The sequence below is a fragment of the Polistes fuscatus genome, unplaced genomic scaffold (genome assembly GCF_010416935.1).
Source record: "Polistes fuscatus isolate 324 unplaced genomic scaffold, CU_Pfus_HIC Scaffold3, whole genome shotgun sequence".
In the NCBI taxonomy this organism is placed as follows: domain Eukaryota; kingdom Metazoa; phylum Arthropoda; class Insecta; order Hymenoptera; family Vespidae; genus Polistes; species Polistes fuscatus.
This window is the reverse complement of record NW_025113107.1, coordinates 8,125,513-8,146,601: the sequence shown is the minus strand read 5'-3', so window position 1 is coordinate 8,146,601 and position 21,089 is coordinate 8,125,513. Positions and strand designations below refer to the sequence as shown.

At 29.5% G+C, this 21,089-nt stretch overlaps 1 protein-coding gene across 5 annotated transcripts in view; it reads right to left on the bottom strand.

Moving 5' to 3' along the window:
• The window catches only part of LOC122519699 (serine/threonine-protein phosphatase 2B catalytic subunit 2-like), a 129,486-nt gene that overhangs the window by 66,975 nt on the left and 41,422 nt on the right, over window positions 1–21,089 (bottom strand). For all 5 annotated transcript variants that reach the window (XM_043639339.1, XM_043639341.1, XM_043639340.1 and 2 more), the window contains exon 2: window positions 13,027–13,230. In XM_043639339.1, the coding sequence (XP_043495274.1) occupies window positions 13,027–13,230 (204 nt within the window). The remainder of the gene's footprint in view (window positions 1–13,026; window positions 13,231–21,089) is intronic.

Below are 21,089 nucleotides of genomic sequence, written 5' to 3'. Positions count from 1 at the left end.
AAGAGAGAAAGAGAGAGAGAGGCGTCAACTTCGATCAACTTTTCCGAATAGTCGAACAATTTTTCAATGGATCCCCTCCTCAAATCTACTACTCGTCTCAACTCTTTTTTTTCTTTCCTACCCCCTCCCACCTTTTTTATTCTTCATAGCTTTGTATAGTGGTGTCGTGGTTAAATATGTGGGTGTGTGTGTGTGTGTTGTGTGTGTGTGTGTGTGTGTGTGTGTGTGTGTGTATAAGGTCGTCCCATATTTCACGCCCCATTTCACCTTGTGTACCTGTTTCTCTTCTATAGTTTTTAAATCCACGAAAAGGAAAAAGAAAAGACAGAAAAAGAACTATAGATATGGGATAACGATAATCGTTGAACAATCAAATTTCAATATTTCTTATAAAATAAAATCATAATGACAAAAATATTAGATTTTAATAATAATTATTTCTACTTATATTTTGAATAATAATAATATAATGAAAGTATATCTAGAAAGTGTTTGCCTTTTTCTTTTTTTTTTTTTTTTTGGACAAGTTTCTTTACGTGATATGACCTTAAATCATATACGTTTTACAAAAATATTGAAGATTAATGTATGAAGTAAACAATTCAATAATCAAGTAACCTTCATTTGCAACTGACAATTATTTTAAAATAACGAATGATAATCGACAAATATTCGTATTTATTTCCTTATTTCTTTTTTTATGTACAATAAAGTTAATAGATCTTTGCGTATAAGAATATTGAAAATTAGCATTACAGGTAAATATCAATGATTTCATATTTATAATGGGAGAACCGGTTACGAAAAACTTATCTATATATGTATATGTAACGTATACACATATATATATATACTATATTGGAGTTAGAATAAACGTGAAAATTTCACGTGAACATTGGAGAAGGATAGAAAAAGGGTGAGTTTCTTCTCGCCATTCGTGCTTTCTTTTCCTTGACACTCGTTTCCGGTGCTTATCTAAGGTGAGCCTATCTATGAAACGAGGGAATCCATGCACCTTCGCGTGTCAAGCTCGTCGGTATAAACGATAACCACTCCCTCCTCCCCCGTCTACTTATTTTCTCTCTCTCTCTCTCTCTCTAGGAGAAGAAGGGGGAAGAAAAAACAAAAAAAAAAACCAAGAAAAAAATAAATAAATTAACCTTGCAAGTGTGGTAGACCATTGATCGTCCGTAGTAAATCTAACATTAACGTATGTTATATACGAAAGGGTGGATGGGAGGGAAGGAGAGGGGGTGGGAGTGGGAAATATAAGAGAGAAAAGAAAAAGGTATAATAGACTTTAGATCTAGTTAGAAAATATTACGTCCTTATGCTAAAGGATCGTAGTTAAAGATAACGTATAGACCAGGTTAATTCTTAGCACGAGCTAGGATCGTGTTACCCTCGTTGGAGATGCATTAAAAAACGTATACTAGATCTTTTAGACTTTTCAAAACAAATGCACGAACTTGTTTAACGAATGCGATAATAGTATTATATATATATATATATGTACCGTGAAAAAGATCGAAATTGGAGAATACCAAGATTCACATGATCGCTTGGTGTATTCTACTTGAAATATAAATGTATAAGAATAAATCAAAAATGATGTTCGATCTATTTCACCGACTTATTTGATACTCGTTGACAAACGATCATGTAAATCTTTCACGTTAACATATATATATCGTTACTTTTTCTCTTTCTGTTTTTCTATATCTTGTTTTATACACAAATCTTAACATTTAAAGAAAATATTAATCCGAACGAATAATGTCTAATGGTTAACGTAAATATATACAATTATACTATGTAAAGATTTGAAGTGTAGGGGGAAAAAGTCGTTAATTGAAAATAAATTTAACGTTTATATCTATCTTTATCTATAATAAATTGTATATGATGCAAACAATGACTAATTACACAAATATAATATAATGCGCATATAAATATGCGTAATTTTAGAATATATAGAATATAAAAATAATAATAATAATAATAATAATAATAATAATAATAATAAATTTCTCTCCCTTTTAAAATAGAATAAGATGAATGCTTACGTTGGAATCGTTTTCGTTAAATTTCTATGTCTATTATAACGTCTTTTCTCTTCTACTATCTGAAGGTGACTGACTCACTAAGCTAAATAAATAAAACTAAGCACGAGAGGAAGCAAAGCGACGACCCGTGATAAACATTGTCTTCAATATCTTCAGATAGATTATTATTTTTATATTCGTGAACGAATAAAAATGAACGTTCGAATGATTTTTATTCTTTATATCCGATTCCGTGGAATATAAATCTGATTCTGAAAATAAGAATTTAACGATTCTTTTCTAACACACGTTCGTACGCTCAAATTTTATTCACTTTTATACAACGTTCGTTATTCCTGTGTTTCCAATCTATTTATTTACCTATATATACATACGTATATCTCTTGAAAAACTTTATATCACACACACACACACACACATATACTCGTATCGATATAAATAAATTTAATTCATTCGTTTGAAACGTCATTCTTTTGTTTCTTTACGATATGACGATAAAAATCAATTAGAAAAAAACGTAACGACAATTTTCATTAGAAAAAAACATTTTAATTATTGTGTATAACTTTAATCAATCGAAGGATACGGTAAATTCTGGACACGAATCCACCGCATCGTAGTTGATGGGGTAACCACATCAGTCGGTTGCGTTTATAGCTTTGAATCCTATTACCTTAATAAACGATGTAACCTGTATGTACATACGTACTTGAACAACACATATGTGTGTACATACGTACATACATATGTATGTACATACTTAGTACGTAAGTAGGTAGCTAGATAGTTATAGTTATATATATATATATATATACATATACACACACCAACATAGGTCTAAAGTTTAAAGTAGCTAGGCCAACAACGGTGCACCTGCTGCTACAGTTTCGTCCAAACTTTCAACAACTTTGAACGTACCTAAGCTCAACGGAATGGACTGTCCATTGTTTCAATACAACAATGGAAGACTATTTCGCGTAGGAAAGGAACGATAAAGTGCCTACCGCCAACGTGTTTCATCGCGAAAACTTCTTCGCAAATATACTACTACTCCAGGACAATCCACTTTAACCAATAAGGTTTCTTCGAACCTATACTCTCACCTGTCTGCCTATCTTCTCCTCATGCTTAAAGAATAGAATCAAAATGATGAATAAAATGTTATTTTTCGCAAGATACCTTTTAACACGTTTCTTCTACCAAACGCGTATCTTTAAAGTACTTTAAACAAAATTCTCATTGAAGTTTATACTTTAACTAAAATTATTTACTTACTTTTATTTTTGTTTCCTATCAATTATGGTGTTCAATAATTTGAGTGTTCAATAAGTAAAATAATAAACAATAGTAAATAACATAAAAAAATAATAAAAAATAATACAAAAGTAATAAACAATAATTGATTGTATCTTTTTGATCTGCGTTCTGTTTCATTTTTATAAAAAACAATAATAATACAATTTTTCCTGGTCGAATGAGAGAGAGAGAGAGAGAGAGAGAGAGAGAGAGAGAGAGGGAAACATTGAAAGGATAGGAAAAAAGGTTGATTCTCGCTAGATAGAAGAAGGTAAAAGGAAAAGAAGAATATAGATAGAAAAGGGGTGAGAGAAAAAGTCTCGAAATAAATGGCCACGATCGGAAGAAGCCCCCAAGGCTTCTGACATCTCGACGGTTCCAAGAAAGATAAAAATGTAAAACCTTAAGGGGGTAGTTTGTCAGTGGCCAACGGAAATCGTACGGATACTAAGCCATTTTATATTTTTCTTTTTATTCTACGTCTGTCTGAAATAAAAGAAATAAAAAGAAAAAAAGGGACGGAAAAAGAGAGAGAAAGTTACAATGACTCGTCGAGACACTGAATGCACTACATGTATACATTTATATGCATATGTATGTATGTAGATTTAAAATATGTATGTGTATGTTTACGTTGAACTACATTTAGATCTGATCTGAAGTATATGAAGAATATTAACAACTATATTAAAACATATTTATATATGTACGTATGTGTTCGTGTAGATGCAGAACTGCATTTTCAGCTTACGGAAATAATAAGAAGAACATTTACACGACTACATTATAATCATATTTATGTATAGCACATGTACATACGTGGAATTACATTTTGGAACTGATGTAAAAGAAGAAAATAATAATGTTATTTAAAAATTATAATATTTTGTAAGAAAACTCGAGAGACACCCTATAGAAGGAAGGACTCGTCTATGACGTCCTTGACCTCGAAGTTATACAAGGACGGAGGACATATCTTCGAATCGCTTTGGTCACGTGACTAAGAGAATTCCAGTTGGAGTCACGAAGGACGTTAACTAAAGCAACCCCCTTTCACCCCCTTCCACCCCCTTTCTCCCCTTCACCCCGAACGACGATATCTCTATCCTTCTTTTCGTTCCTTCAATTTTGGAACTTTAATTATTGTCGGATTTCAATTTTTTCGTTAATTTTCTCTCTCCATCTTTCTCTCTCTTCTTCTTCTTCTTCTTCTTCTTCGAAACAAAAATTAATTAAAAATTATTTAGAAATTATTTGGAAATATCGTTGTTGCACGTAACGACGAAATTTTGGTCTCTACTTTCTCTCTTTCCTCGTTGTTCTCCTTTTTTCTTTCTCTTTCTTTTTTTTTTTTACGTATATAAAGTTCAATGCAAAAAGGAAAAAAAAACGAATATAAGAGAGACGTTTTTAGCATTCTCATTTATTTCAATAGGAAAATTTAATTTAACCTTTAAACTTTTTTATAAACAAAAGTTTTGTTGCCTAACCCTTCAACATTCATCTAATTTTCTCTCCTTTCTCCCTCCTCGTTTTGAGTACCTTCGTACAACCGAACTCGTAACTTTTTCATAAACCTTCATTTTCAACAGCCAATTATATCATTCTCATTCAATTAAAAAGAATGAAAAAGAAAAAGAGAGGAAAATGGAGAGAGAGAGAGAGAGAGAGAGAAAGAGTAAAAACTTTAAGAATGTGAAAAAACAAAAAAACAATGAATTATTTAAGGCCCGCCAGTTTTTTGTTTTTTCTTTAATTTTATTAGAATTAAAATTATGGATTAAAAGTTTTATTTGAAAAATGAGTCGAGTAATAAAAAAAAAATGTTGTTAATTTAATCGACTATTATTAATCGAGAAACGTCTAATGAAATTATAATACTTAAAACAATACTTAATCCTAGAATTAAAAATTCCAACTAATTATTCGTTCCAAATTGTCTTCAAAGTTTGGAAGATCGATTGCTTTTCCGGTTTTATCGGAAAAATCATTTGTAACTGTAAGATCGATAAAAAGAAAAAAGGGAAAGAGAAAGAGAAAGAGAGGAACAATCCAATCATTCATTTTTTTTTTTCAAAATCAACGAAACTTTAAAAGAACGAACGAGAAATATAAGTGATAGAGAAAACAAAAAACTATGGAAGATCGATTACACGTCCGGTTTTATCCGAAAAATAATTTTTTACTAACAAAAGAAAGCAAAAAGAAAGAGATAGAGAGAGAGAGAGAGAGAAAGGGAAATAATTCAATCATTCATTTTTTGTTCAAAATGGATGCCACTTAAGAATAAACAAAGAAGAAGTATGAGTGGATAAGATACAAAACACTTTGGAAGATTGATTTTAAATCCAATTTCGGACCAAAAAATATATTCTTACTGTGATCGATAGAAATAAAAAAGAAAATAAAAGAGAAATAATCTGATAAATAATTATTATTAAATGAACACTCTATCAAAAGAAAAAAAAACAGAAAAAATATAAACAATAGAAAAACAAATCCGAAAAAATGATTCGTAATTTGAGGTACGTTCGATAAGAAGAGAGAAAGAGAATAAAATGTGGGTCGAAAGGGAGAGAAAAAACAACATAGTTAATAGACGTGTGTGCTGTGTGTGTGTGTGTGTGTAGCTCGAGAGACTGAAAGCTTTTCCTTTTCCTTCTCTATTTCTTTTTACTTCTTGTTATTTTTTCTTCTCTATTATTCGCAGAAAAAATGGCGCGAATTATCGACAATCCCGTAACTGCAACTGCCGCTGCTTCTATTGCTGTTGATGAAGATGATGATGATGATGATGATGATGATGATGATAATAATAACAATGACGACAACGATGATGATGATGATGATGATGATGACGATGATGATGATGATGATGCTGTAAATGTAAGTAAATTTCGTTTCGTGCTTGTTCATTCGCTAACACTGACCGTATGATAAATTTCGCGGAATGAGGCAGGGAGGGGGGTAAGGAAAGAAGGGTGTTAAAGAATTGAAGGAAAAAAATAGGAAGAATAAAAGAGAACGAGAAGTGACAAGGGATTTTTAAAAAAAAAAAGGGAGGGGTGGTGGTAAAAAGGAGGATGGAAAAGTAAAAGCGGTAAAATGTTTAGTTTTCATTTCACGCGGTCGTTCTGAAAAGCAACACTGACCCAGTTCCGAGTAACAGCCATCTCCACCATTATACATTCGGTATATGTATATTCTCCTCCTCCTCCTCTTTTTACCCCCTCCTCTTCATTCTATTCCCTCTCTCCTTTTCTTCTTCCTCTTCTTCTTCTTCTCTTCTTTATCTTGCTTCGATACTTCGTACGAATCCCTTTTTTCGTCGTGCTTTTTATACGCAAAGGGTCATATTTCCAAATAAAACTGATGTTAATTTTAAATATCATAACCATTTATTCCCCTCCCATCCCTCCTCACCACCTCATCGGTACAATAATTTTCTTCTTCTTCTTGCTATTTCTTTTTTTTTTCTCGTTTTAATAAATCGATGAAAGCATAAGACGATTGTATTGCGGTTTTAAGGGATACCATTTCAATATCATTGAATGTTTTATGAAAGGAAAAAAAACTTGACTAAATATTTCCAATTGTAATAATTTTGAAGACACCCCTGTGTGTAGACAGATGAAAATAGATTCGTAGTTTTTCTTCCCACCCCCACCACGTTTCTCTTCGTATTCCCTCGCTGTCTATGTTTCCGTCTATTTTATCGTTAAATCGAAATACTTTATCAAAAGGAGCTTTAATTATGCGATTAAATGATAAGAATTCAATTCGAGGAATGAAACCCTTTCGACAAATCAATCGTTTATTGGCTCTTTTGTAATACTGCCAATCTATTATATCGCTGTTTGAAAAGAAACAAAATAAAATAAATAATAAAGAGAAAAATACCTGTGTGAAAAGAAATTCGATATCGATAGAATAAGAATAAGAATAAGAATAAGAAGAAGAAGAATAAGAAGAAAAGAAGAACAAAATAAAATAAAATAATGTAGTTCAACAACGTTGAAAATATTTAACCTTTTACTACGTTGAAATTTTATATCCCGTTTTTCCAATCGGAACAAAAATCGAAAGATTTCGCCAAACAAAATTTGCTCGTACAACGTATAGAAACGCAATGTGTTCGATTGAATTCGATTTGCAACTCGAAAATAAAACACGTAACACATACGCACGCACGTGTGTGTGTGGATAGGACCAATAAATTTATATATCAAATAGTTTTACGGAAGGGTAACACGTGCAATTTGAATTCTAAAATGATAAACAATTCATATGGTAAATGATTCGACTATTTGAAAAATTTTACAAGATAAATTGAATGAAAAAAAAAACAAGATATAGGAAAAAAAAAAAGGAAAAAGAAGAGTCAACCGATAAAAGTTACTATCATCTATGGGGATCTTTACAGTAGTACGATGATATCAAATCTATTTTCTTCCTTGAATATTCTCGAAGGAAAAGGAAAAGGAAGAAGAAGAAGAAGAAGAAGAAGAAGAAGAAGTAGAATAATAAAAAGAGCTCCGATGAAAGCGTATTGTTTCATAAAATGAACAATAAAATTTATATTCGAGCTAAGTTTCATCCTGGGAAACATTCGTAAAACGATTTTTTTTACTTTTACGCGACTTTTCTCTCTATTCATATCTTTCTTTCTTTCTTTCTTTCTCTCTTTCTCTCTTTGTTTGACGAGGAAAAAGAAGAGAGAGAGAGAGAGAGAGAGAAATGAGTATTGAAACGTATAATCCAAAAAATATATTCATTCTAACAAAGCAAAAGTCAAATTAATGATCACTCAAGGGAATATTTTCTATCTAATTGTAAATGTTCATTGAAACTTTTACGATACACCGTAAATTTATTTAGTATAATACTTTTTCAAATTAATTATTCAAAATAATTAGATAATAAAATTCCATGATACGAATATACATACGTTGATAATTAAAACAAAAGAGAATAATACGTTCTTATTATGAAATAAATAATATAAAAAAAAAATGAAACAACCCTTCTAATTATCGATTGAGAAATAAATTAATTATCACGAATAATCAGATAATAATCAGATAATCAAATTCTAATTGTCCCTACCAAATACCAAAAAAAAACAAAAAAAATACACTCGATCATATAAAGACGTAAGAAAAAGAAAATAAAAAAATAATTTTCATAATGATAAACGTGAACAAATTTCATTACATAATTGATCCTAATTAAACCCATATAAATTATACGCGTATCAAACTGACACTCGAAAGTTTCTTCTTACCCCGTGTGATATTAAAAATTGACGAATCTATTATCGGAACTAACGAGATCGTATATGTATACCGCATTGTTTCGGACAAACAAAGTTGATACAATAGTACAGTAATTGTTTATTTAATCTGCGCATGCGTATACACTATGGGAGGGGGAGTGGGGGGAGGGATTGCTTTGAAATATAAATCCATACTGCTGTTGGCTGCATCAGTAATTTTTTTTGTTTCCATTTCCCCGTTTCCTCACCACCCTAAAACTATATCAACTCTGTTAGGTGAATTTCGGTGAAACTGGCAGCGAATATTATGCTATCGTCAAATATCCATGCATTTGTATTCTCGTGGGCTTTCAAGGAATGTATGTATATCGCATCGCTCAATTAATGTTCGACGAGACTCGCGGCCAAACTTTCAATTTGGTTCGGCAGCACGTTTCTGAATAATTCAATCCACCCTCTAACCATCCCTCCCCATTATACTTATAAGAGCCGTACTATTAAACTCGTTTCGCGAGCTTTTCCATCTTTGTATCGATTTCGACTCGTTGCCAGTTAACCTATGTATTTAACTATCTACTTATTTATCTTATGTATCTATGTATCTATCTATCTGCGTATCTATAATACGTATTTATCTCTTTAAATAATAAATATGGATATATGTTATATTTATAAGCTGATTTTTTCATAAATATTCAACGGGTTTACTTTTATTTTACAAATATTTTATTAAGTTTGTTTTATTTAAAAAAAAAAAAAAAGATATACATATATTTATTATGATTAATGATTGTATATGTATATTGATTAATAATATATGTTAAATATGCAGTGATTGTTAAATGTGATCTAACTTGGCTTCTTTTTTCTTATTTTTTAATATTCTAACACGTTCCACTCTGAATTATATTTTTCAAAATTACTTTCATTTAATAACAAGCGCAGACACAATGGTGCATTGTAATTATTTCAAATATTTATTAATAGAATAATAATTGCATTTGTATCTCAATTCTATTTCATTTTCCGTATACCTGACGTTGTATTGTATTTATTGTGAATTGGAAGTATATAATATAAAACAGTAATATTTATGTCGTTTTATAAATTTGGAAGTATTGTAAAATGGTAATACCATTATTTGACTAATATTTTATATATAGTTTATCGCGTTTTCTAGATTAATCAAGGATAAATCATCGTGCATTATATTTCATTAATATTTTGTAGAAAATTTCAACGTATTGCGTTGAACGAGCATTTTTTTACGATGATTATTATATTGTAGTAATATTTATACGAAGGGACAATATATTATATAAAATATATATTATTTATTGTCAAAAGAATGAATGTTTGTTCTTCGTATTTTTATTTCTTTCACGAATATTTTGAAAGCTTTTATACACGAACCAAATGAAAATACACTTGTACTACGAGAAAACATACTTTCAATGTCCCTTAAGTGCCGTAAGAGAATTCAACCAAACGAACTAGGCCACCACTATTCTGTTATCATCATTTGAACGATGACCTAAGTTTCTATTACGTTTTATCTCATCTTTTTTTTAAACATTGATTCTGTAAATAATGATACACTTTTTTTGTTCTTTTTCTCAATTCTAACATTCCAACAAAACAATGAAAAATGACTTTTCGTTCGACTACGCACCTGAAACTATCAATTTTTAAGACATTTATTAAAGGTTCTTTTCTTTTTTCTTTTTTCTAAACTGTTTTTGCAATAAAATAATTATTCAAGTTACGAATCAATATTTCTAGGTATGACATTTGTCAATTTTATATTTTAATCAAATTTTTTATAGCTAACATTCGTCATTCGTCGTTTAATCAATTTTTCCTAACGGAATTTTTGTTATATTTTGATTAAATAGTTTTCTACTTTTTTTTTTTGGAGTACGATCTACTAACAATAAATTAAATTTATCGAATAGTTTTTTGTTTTTCTTTTTTCTCTAGGATATTTAATATATTTGAAAATTAAAAATAAATCTTATGAAATTAAATGTATCGACACACACTCACACACACATATACATAAATACGTAATTATTTTCAATTTATTTCTAAATCAAAAGAAAGTTTACGTTAAATTTATTAAATACTATCACGAATAGAATGAATTAAGCTGTGAGATATTCTATTTAAGTAATATTCTCACGTAGACACGTACGAACAAAATTGCATAATTAACGAGATACGATTTTACGATTATCCAACTATAGTAATGCGTTAATAACTACCTACCTAACGTTGTGAAATACTCGTCAAAGAGAAAGAAGAAAATGAAATATTACAGGAAGCTTAGCCCATGACTCTCGAAACAAAAAAAAAAGAACTAAAAAAGATGTAATGAAAGGAATAAAAAAGAAAAGAAAAAAGTAGAAACAAGCGAAGCAAAAGTTTAAAAGATATAATACTTTTTAAAGAAATTCCAACAATTCAACGAATTTATATTAAACAACGTGGCTCCTATTGAAATAATACTAATCTTCAAGAGAAACATTATTACTATACTTTCGGATTAAAAAATGTGTAAAATAATTCAATGATAAATTCTTTCTCGAATAATCGAAATTATTAATTAAAAAGAGAGAGAAATATTCGTAAGAAATTTTTTCTTCGATCTTTCGAAAGATACAGAACAATAAAAAGGGGAAAAAGTAAGATTTGTATCGTGAGAGATACAAATATTCTTCGAATGAATTAAATAATAATACTTTTCGAATTACACGCGATAAGTTAGGCAATCATAAATAACAAAAATTAATTATTAATGCTTGAAAATTTTTTCAATATTTTTTTAATAATTTCATATAATACTACGTTGTAAAGGAACAAACAAAATGTCAAAATCGATATTCCGTCAGGATCTTGAAAATTCGCAGAATCATCTAGTAGAAAATGCGATAGGTTTTCACTGTGTCCCGTTTTTCGAATCTACCTATCGTAAAAGTCGAACACAAAGTGTACACATACACATAAATATTTGTAACTACGTCTTTTACATAGACGTGTTTTAAAAAGAATGCTTCTTTGTGTGTGTGTGTGTGTGTGTGTGTGTGTGTGTAATTCTTTTTCACTGTAACGAGAACGACGAGAAAAAAAATGTGTACGTGACAGACAGACACATGGCAGCCTTCTGTCACATGTGTGTTTGTATCCTGACATGACGACGATGACGAAGAATAAAAAGGGACAAAAGGGATACGAAGAAAAAAGAAAAGGAAGGGAAAAAAAGAAAAAGGGAAGAATCACGATTCACTATGAACAACGTAGTTTGTAAAATGCGAATCTGTATCGAGTTAAAGTTAAAGTTTAAAGAAAGATTATACGTAAATTATACAAGGTAAAATGAAATTTTGCGACGTTTCTTAATTGGCCTATCAAAATTTTCTACTCTTGTAATTTTACAATCGATCAAAATAAAACAATAAATTAAGATGTCTCGTAAAAAAGTAATTAATATTTAAAATCGTCTAACAATTTATGATTCATCTCTGTATCTTATGACCAAACAAATATTCTACACAAAATGTTTATAACAATGTATGCAATCTTTACAAGTTTTTTAAGCGGATCCAAATTTGCGGATCGCAGAAATTTAACTAAATAAAAATTGAAAAAAGAAAAAAAACAAAGAAAAATAACAACAACTTATCGTCAGTCCAACCATGTCGTTGTTAACACTTTAACGACCGCTCACACAACATGCGTGTGATGCTACCGCCGAAGGTTTTTGGCCAGTAACACACTCTTTGTGTGATAATTTATAAATGTAAACAATTGTGGATACTGCTATTGGCTTCGTATTTTATTGTCATGTCTTTGATTATAGGTAATTATTGCCTATTTTTTTTCTTTTTTTTTTCGGCCCCTGACGACGTTTGACTGCGTAGACGTGCGGTCGTTAAAGTGTTAATATCTGCGAATAAATTCATTCATATATATGGATCATCACGAACGTGACTAAAATGAGGCTGGAAATTTGGACTAGATCCCGAATATGCTTGTTATTATTATATTAACCTGACTATATATGTATAACATGTTCTCGATTATTGACAACCCCCCCACATACGTACGTACGTACATACACACACACACACACATACACACTATTAACAACATTTAATATATATGCAAAAGTAAATAGGTTCAATAACCGATTGTAATAATAATTATATTAAAATATTTCAAATGTAGAAAAAATATTATTAATAACGAAGACTAAAAAATGAAATGATTAAAATATATAATTAAAGTAAATATGAAATTTTGAAATGAAACTTATCGATGGATAGATAATTGATTCGTTTGAATTTCGTATAAATGAAATATAGAAATGATTTGTAAATGAACACTTACCGGTTACCGGTGCTTCGATATCGATCATGGTCTTTTCTGAGCGTAAAATGGCTGCGCCATCATTAACTATACGAAGAGCGGCAGCTTCGTCGATTCTACCTTCGAGAGTAAAATGTTGTTTGAGGATTTCGGGTCTTGGTCGATCCGTTGCCGAATCGAAGACCTCTGCCACTGTCAGCTTCTGCGACGGTGGAAAGAGTACATCTGTCGAGATAAACAAAATAAATTATCGATTAGTATAATATTACATATATATATATATATTTTTTTTTCTTTTATTTATTTATTCGTACGATCGAACAAAGATGTGTGGCAAAATTTAAGACCACGACAATAATATTCAAATAATTGTTTTAACAAATTATTCACACGATCGATTCTTCGCAATCTACGAAAACTATTTTTTTGATAGGAAGTTCAATTTAAAAAAAGATAAGAATAATTCGTTTGTAAAATCATTCGAGAAACTTTTGATTACCACCTTGTATCATTGAAATATGATTTAGTCGTAATTTTCATTGGTATTGTTAATAATTGTCGAATATAATTGATATTTTCATATGTAGAAAGTACCTGGCAACTCTCTCTCTCTCTCTCTCTCTCTCTCTATATATATATATATATATTCATAATATTTAAATTATAAGTAGATGGTTAATTAAAGTTTGTCCGCTATATAAGTTAGTCCAACAACATATGAATACTTTGTTAATGTAATTAATTAATTATTTAACAATTGGGCAATATGCACACTTTCTATTTACAATAGAAACAATTTCTAATTGAATTGAGTGTTACATCCACACCTTTTATACTTATATATATATATATATAAATTTACATATTTTACAGAATATTGAATCACAGGTACAGCTTACGCGTTCGTTCAAACATGAAATTATTTGAATAATTTTGCGAACCACTGAATATATATGTACGAATGTATACATTATCGATCGAGTAATTACAATATATATACTTTTTACTTGATACTAATACTTTTTCTAACCGTTCATGTGATATATGTAATTCATAATTTTATTTATGTTAATTCACTGTCATAATAATATTACCACATAGGTATATTAAATAGTACGTAATTTTTACAACACGTGTATATAAACAGTATGAATAATATTTAAGTAAATATTAGTTGGAAGTGCTTAAGTGAAAAAAAAACACGTTTTGATAATCTAATAGAAAAATTCACCTACAAGCTCGTAAGAGTGTAAAGCGTGTAACATATATATATATATATATATATATAATCTTTAGATAAATATTTGTTATGTGAGTATACGTAAGAAAGAACACGAGTGGATTGTTTTACATTGAAATTTACCTACGAACTTGTGTCAACTACACCCACACACGTACTCGCATAGTTAAAAGTATGCCCATGGAAATCCACGCGGATACACAAAGAAACTACATAAACGTAAAAATATGTCCTAAGAAAAATACTATACGGTGAGAACATAATATTTCAAAATCAATAATTATTTTTGATCTAACATAAAACATCATACTTATCCTAAACGTATTATTCGAATTAACATAAATGTTAGTTAATGAGATTAGACTGAACGTAAACGATGTTATATAGCATGTATATATATTGATAGGCTGCTTATGAAAAATATATATACGAAGTTAAACATATATATGGTACATGCGTACAAACATAGAAAGAGAGAGAGAGAGAGAGATAGAGAGAGTTTTTAATCTGAAGTTTCTAATCTTCAATGCAGCCGCTTTTTAAACGTGTTCCGTTTATCGTGCTTGCATTTTCTGAAAAGATATCTATTGTGCACAACCTATGTACCACATCGTAAAAGTGTAAACGTTGTTTACTCGCTGCTGAAATTAACCGAGAAACGCAAACGTTGGTTAATACGAACATTTCAGTACGTTGTACTCTTTCTAGGACAACAAAAATATGCTACCGATTAGTATATCTTTTTTTCTTTCACTCTCTCTCCCTTACTTTATGTTTCTATTAAACACAATTACGCAAATTACTCGTTACAAAGCATCGAAAGGGAATTTTGTAAAAAAAAAAAAAAAAAAATAAAAATAAAAAGAATAATCAATAAAATTATCAAATCGATATAAGTGAAAAACAAAAAAAAATATATATATATAAATAAAAACGTCGATGTTCTTTGTAAATAAATAAAAACATGTTAATCGCGTATCGAGAAGGGAGAAAAAAGAAAGATAGTAGGAAAATAAATAAAAAGAAGAAATAATGTTTAGAAAGACCTGGCCTAGCTCTATCATAAATGACAGGTACACGTTTCTTCCATCGTTTTTGAAAAGCTTTACTAATCCGCATGAACTCGTTCTTATTGGATAACGAAGAAGAAGGGGAAGAATACACCGCAGGCTGTTTATTCCTTTTCGGCGTGGACACTTTTTTCTTCTGCCATTTGATATTTTCTTTCAAATACGGTCGCCACTTTTTTTCGGCGACAGGAGACTCCGATGTGTGGGACGATATCGAACGTTTTCGATTATTCGATAATATCCTTTTTGATTGACGACGTATCACGGAATGATCCTTGGCAAGAACATCGACACAATTATTCACTCTTTCAATTTCATTTTCTGCCTTATTTTTGTTGACATAATTTTCTTTATCATCCGTATTTCTTTTCAACGCAACCCTTTTTCTCCCTCTTTTCGAATTTTCAATATTCTCTTTATTTTCTTTATCCTCGTCTAAGATCTTCTCATCCTCATCCTCATCCTCCTCCTCCTCCTCCTCCTCCTCTTCCTCCTCATTCGTGTTTTTCTCGATTTTTATACGATCGTAAACGTTACCGTTATTTTTAATATATTTAATAACGTTCGATTTGTTATCGATTATATTTGACAGAATTTGATTACCATTTATTCGTCGTTTATTAACGCACGGCGATTTTGGAATTCCACCAATTATTTGAAAACGACAACGATAATCTTCCTCTTTTTTGTTCGTACGTCTGTTTGCCAATGATTTCATCAACAGAACAGACAGCTCCGATGTTTCGTTATGTTCGATCGCCGTTGATTTTTCTTTAATCGTCTTCACCTAATCAATCAAATTATAATCTCTTGTATATGTACGTACACGTTTGAAATTGAATGATAATTGACATTGTCTGTGAACAATTTTTCTCTACTATTTATTTCTAGTAATTATAAATTTTTTGAATGTTACTACTGTATAATTCAATTTTATAAATAAAAGTTAAAGGGTAGAGTCGTTAAAAAAGAAAAATTGTTATCAATTTAAAAACAACATTTCAGAATTTATTCTCACCGTTTTCCCGATGTTCGATGGATGTGAATCTCTCACGGTGATCCATTGATTATGATCATTTATAGACATGTTTGATAAATTCTCAAATTTCCTCGTTTCTCGATTCTTCTCACCGATATAAGTTTGTCTATTCCTTTTTCTTTTTTCCCCCTTTACTTTAATGATTTAATTTAACTGCCGACATATAAAAACCAAAACAAAAAATTAAATAAAAAATTATTTCTAATGAGAATATATATATATACGATTATGAGATTTGATTTGAGTAATAATTAAATCATTTACAGGCTTATTACGTTTGTAATAATTATATAATAATTTATAAGAGTTAGAGACGTCGTTGAAGTACGAAATAGAACTGTAGATAATTATCTTGTGGTATTTATGTTTATATTTATTTGATATAACAACGTTTGCTCGTAAATTCAAATACAATATTTTATACACATTATTATATTATCAAGGTTCACCTTTGTGTGTTAATGATCGTTTCAAAAATATCCGTTAAAGAAGTATATTTATTCATTTAACATTATATATATATATATATTTGAACTTTAGATACTAATATTTAATTTATAAGAACAATATAATATTATTATTTAAATTAATTAAAATGAATTTTCAAATAGATTACGATGAAAAATTGTTTCTTAACGGTATAATTAAATCAACAAAATTTTATTTATCGTTCGAAAGAATCGAATAATCATAATGCCTTATCGATTATTTAGTTTTATTTAAAAATATTGTGCGAATCCTTTTGTCGGAACGAGAAAAAAAAGTGAAAAACAGTTAACATTTTTGTCACACCTCTTCTTTTTTTCTCTCTCTTTCTCTATCTCGCTTATTCTCTTTCATACACATACACATACATATGCACGCACACGCACACGCATATGCACACGCACGTGTACTACATACGCATAAACAGAATGGAGACGAACGAATATCTCGTGTCGTTGCCAAAAACGTGAATATAAATAGGTTTTGTGACAAAAACAAGTGGACGTGTCGTGTTCTATCGAGTAGGCGTAAAAATCTTTTTTTTTAATCGGCTCGATGGTCGAATTTCGACTATTTATATATATATACACACATAGTACATAGCATATGAACATCAAATACTATACATATATACCCAGTGGTTCACAAAGTATACGTCTCAATGCTTTTACAGTAAAACCTCTTTTTGTGCGGTGGATAGGGACCGCATAAAAGAAATCGTACAAAAAAATATTCGGTAATTTTATAAATACTTACATATTATAAACAACTTTGTACGATATACTACCTAATTTTTTTTTATGCGGCGGACAGGGACCGCATAAAAAAAGTCGCACTTAGAAAATACATCAATTATTTGCGAAATATAGATGTGAAAATGCTTTCAATCAAATTAAATAATTGTTAGGAGATTGTTTAAATCAGATGAACAGCGTCGCGAAGTCCGGATACATCGTCGTCAAGGAGACCATGTAATCAGAGTTCGTCCACACATGTATATGTACATTGAAAGAAAACATAAAACTGGTAGCAACACTGCTGAGATTTAGATACCGCATAAAAATAAATCGCACAAAACAAATCGCACAAAACAAATCGCACAAAACAAATCGCACAAAAATAAAATCGTATAAAAAAGGACCGCACAAAAAGAGGTTTTACTGTATACGAAAAATATCGTACAAAAATTAATGTAAGGACAGAAACGAAGGGTAGGGGGTGGGAATGATTAGGTCCACTTGAATTCTACGATTTGAAAAAATGTAATACAACCAACGTTCGCTCATCCATTCCATTAATTACTATAATTCGTTAAATTTCTTCAATTACATTTTGTTTTCTTGGGTGATCTAAAACGTGTTATGTTTTATTAAGTATAGTGTACTTTTTAAAGAATTTAAGATTAGGAGAATGCACTTTGGAAAAATTTGTATTCGCCAGGGACGTCGAAAATTGAAAAAAAGTTTGGGAACCACTGGTATAGGACCAATATAACCGCATGAACCCTGGCTTATGTGAAAGATCTGACAAAAATGTAATTTATCACATTTTTTGTGTTATATATATTCTCATCTCTCTCTCTCTCTCTCTCTCTCTCTCTGTATGTTATACAAAAAAAAATGTATATATATATGTATATAATATTTCCAAAAGACATATACGTGACTGAATATTTGTACAATAATAAATTCGCATATCACGTTGAAAATCTGATTACGTATAATACGTTTCTAGAAAAAATAATGATAGGATTATTTATTTTTTCTTTCACAATAAATAAATCCTCTTATCTTGTTATTTTTTCTTTTTTTTTTTAAATAAAATTTCGATGTATCATAGAACGAAAAGAATAAATTCGAAGAGAAGAAATATTTAAAAACGATAAAAAAAAAAGAAAAAGAATTATCCGTTTACCATTTAACGCAAGATAAATCTAATAATCTATTCGATATCTAATTGTAAGTGTTCGTTCGTTATTACTCGCTGAGCAGGAATATTTACTAGTATAAAAAAAGAAAAAAAAAAAAAAAAGAAAAAGGAAAAGAGAAAAAAAAAAGAAATTGTCTTACTCAATCTCGACATCGTTCTCACAACTTCGTTCCAACGCGAATGAAACATGATTCAATAAAAAAAAAAATAGAAAGAGAGAGAGAGAGAAAAAGAGAAAGAGAAAGATTGATAGAGTAAGTCAATTGAACGAATGCAATCGAAAAAATGTCATCGTTCGAAATGAAAATTACATTTTTCCCTATGGGGATGCATGAATAGAAGAATAAAAAGAAATTAGGGGTGGGGGGGAAGAACTATCGATCAATCGTAAATATACCTATTGTGTAACGATGAATCTCGATATATGCACATCGAGATTTCGATTAGATATCGACTTTGACTAAAAGTATAAGAGAGAGAATGAGTAGCTTTATTAAACGATACCCCATCGAACATAATTTATTATCACATTTATCATGCGTGTTTTCGGATAATAATCGTTTCAATAGGTAGACACATGTATACGCAAAATGCAACTAAATGCAAAATGGAAAATCAAATTATCCATAAGATTTATTAGAATATATATATAATTGTACATTTTATTAATAAAATGTATTATTATGTTTATAAAGATATATTGATTATATACTTTATTGATAGAGATATTCAGCGTGTTTTGTGACTTACGATTTAATTTAATTTAATTTTTCTTTTTTTTTTTTAAACCATATGTTTATTGCTTTGAACCAATACTACTATACTACTATTATAGAACTGTTATACTTTTATTTATTATTTACTATATTCTTTTTACATTTATCTACTTACTGTGCGTTACTACTAATATAATGATAAGTTTAATAATAATTACATAATTTTAATTTTTGTTTTGTTTTATCTATACATTACATTGTACTATGCTGTAATTAATGGCCTTTAGGGAGCCTAGGCTCTAGGGTCAATAAAATATTATTAAATAAAAAAAAAAAAATAAAAAATAAAATAAAGATATATTTCTTGCAGTATGAACAATCTGGGGGAAAAAAAAACAAAATTTCGATTATAAATAAAATCAATCAAAATCTTTTATCCAATTTTCTATAACGTTTATTATATATAAGAAAAAAAGAAGATAAGGGTTAAGGTAAAACTTAGATGATTTAGATGAGTTAGATGATTTTCTTTTTTCGCGAGATGATTTTTTGGTTTAGGAGGAGTGGTGAGGATGTTGACGGATTAGACGTGATCAAAGGTAAAATCTATTTTCTAACACGTAAATCCATGTTAATTGAACGTTACAAATAGTAGGACGATTTATACGTGTAAATGTAAATCCAAAACTGTCGTTGACGGGAAACGCAATCGTGTATAATCCTTTTAAAGCTTCATTAGAACTCGGTCGAATGGTCGAACGTGCAATTAGCTTTAGCATTGTCAATGCGTCGGATTAAAGGGCCCACCACCATACCTACGGGATAGAACTTCGAGTACCTAATTTACTCGATATTCAAAGTGCCAGTCTGCTGTTATCTCTCGCGACCACTTTCATATTCCTTCCTCTATTATTTCGATATGAGCAAAAGAAAAAAGAAAAAAAAAAAAAAACGAGAAAGAAATTAATACAACGAATAATAATTCGTATATGTATAACAAAATGTTTTACGAGAAATTGAAACGGATTTGTTTTGATGCGCTTCGAGAATAAACGAATGATAAAAGTTAAGTAAATATGCAGAATATTGAAGAGATATCTGTATCCTTAAATATATGTATATGATTTTTTTTTTTTTTCAATATATATATGTATGTAATAATTTTTATTAATTTTGAAAAATTTCAAGGAAGATAAATAATTAATAAATCATTCGTTTTCTATTTAAAGATGTTGATAAGTAAAAAATTGTTCCTTAGGAAGAGAAAATTTCAAATTGAATAAATTCATACGCATATTACATATTACATAATACATATTTTACATTTGTTAATATACTACGAATATTAAACAATTTCTATATTTGATATTTTATTAGATATAAATATTCAACTCAAAGTTATCACTAGTCAGGAACGTTAAAAATAATATATTGTTAGTTAAAAAACTGCAAGATATTAATAAAATATATTAGAGTGTTCAATGGAATCAATCGGAAAAAATGTAAAAGCACGGAGTACAAATTCTAGGCACCGTCCTCTTCGAAATCAAACACTATACTGAATCATTGTCCTCTATGAAAGTTATTTTAAATTTCTTTTATTG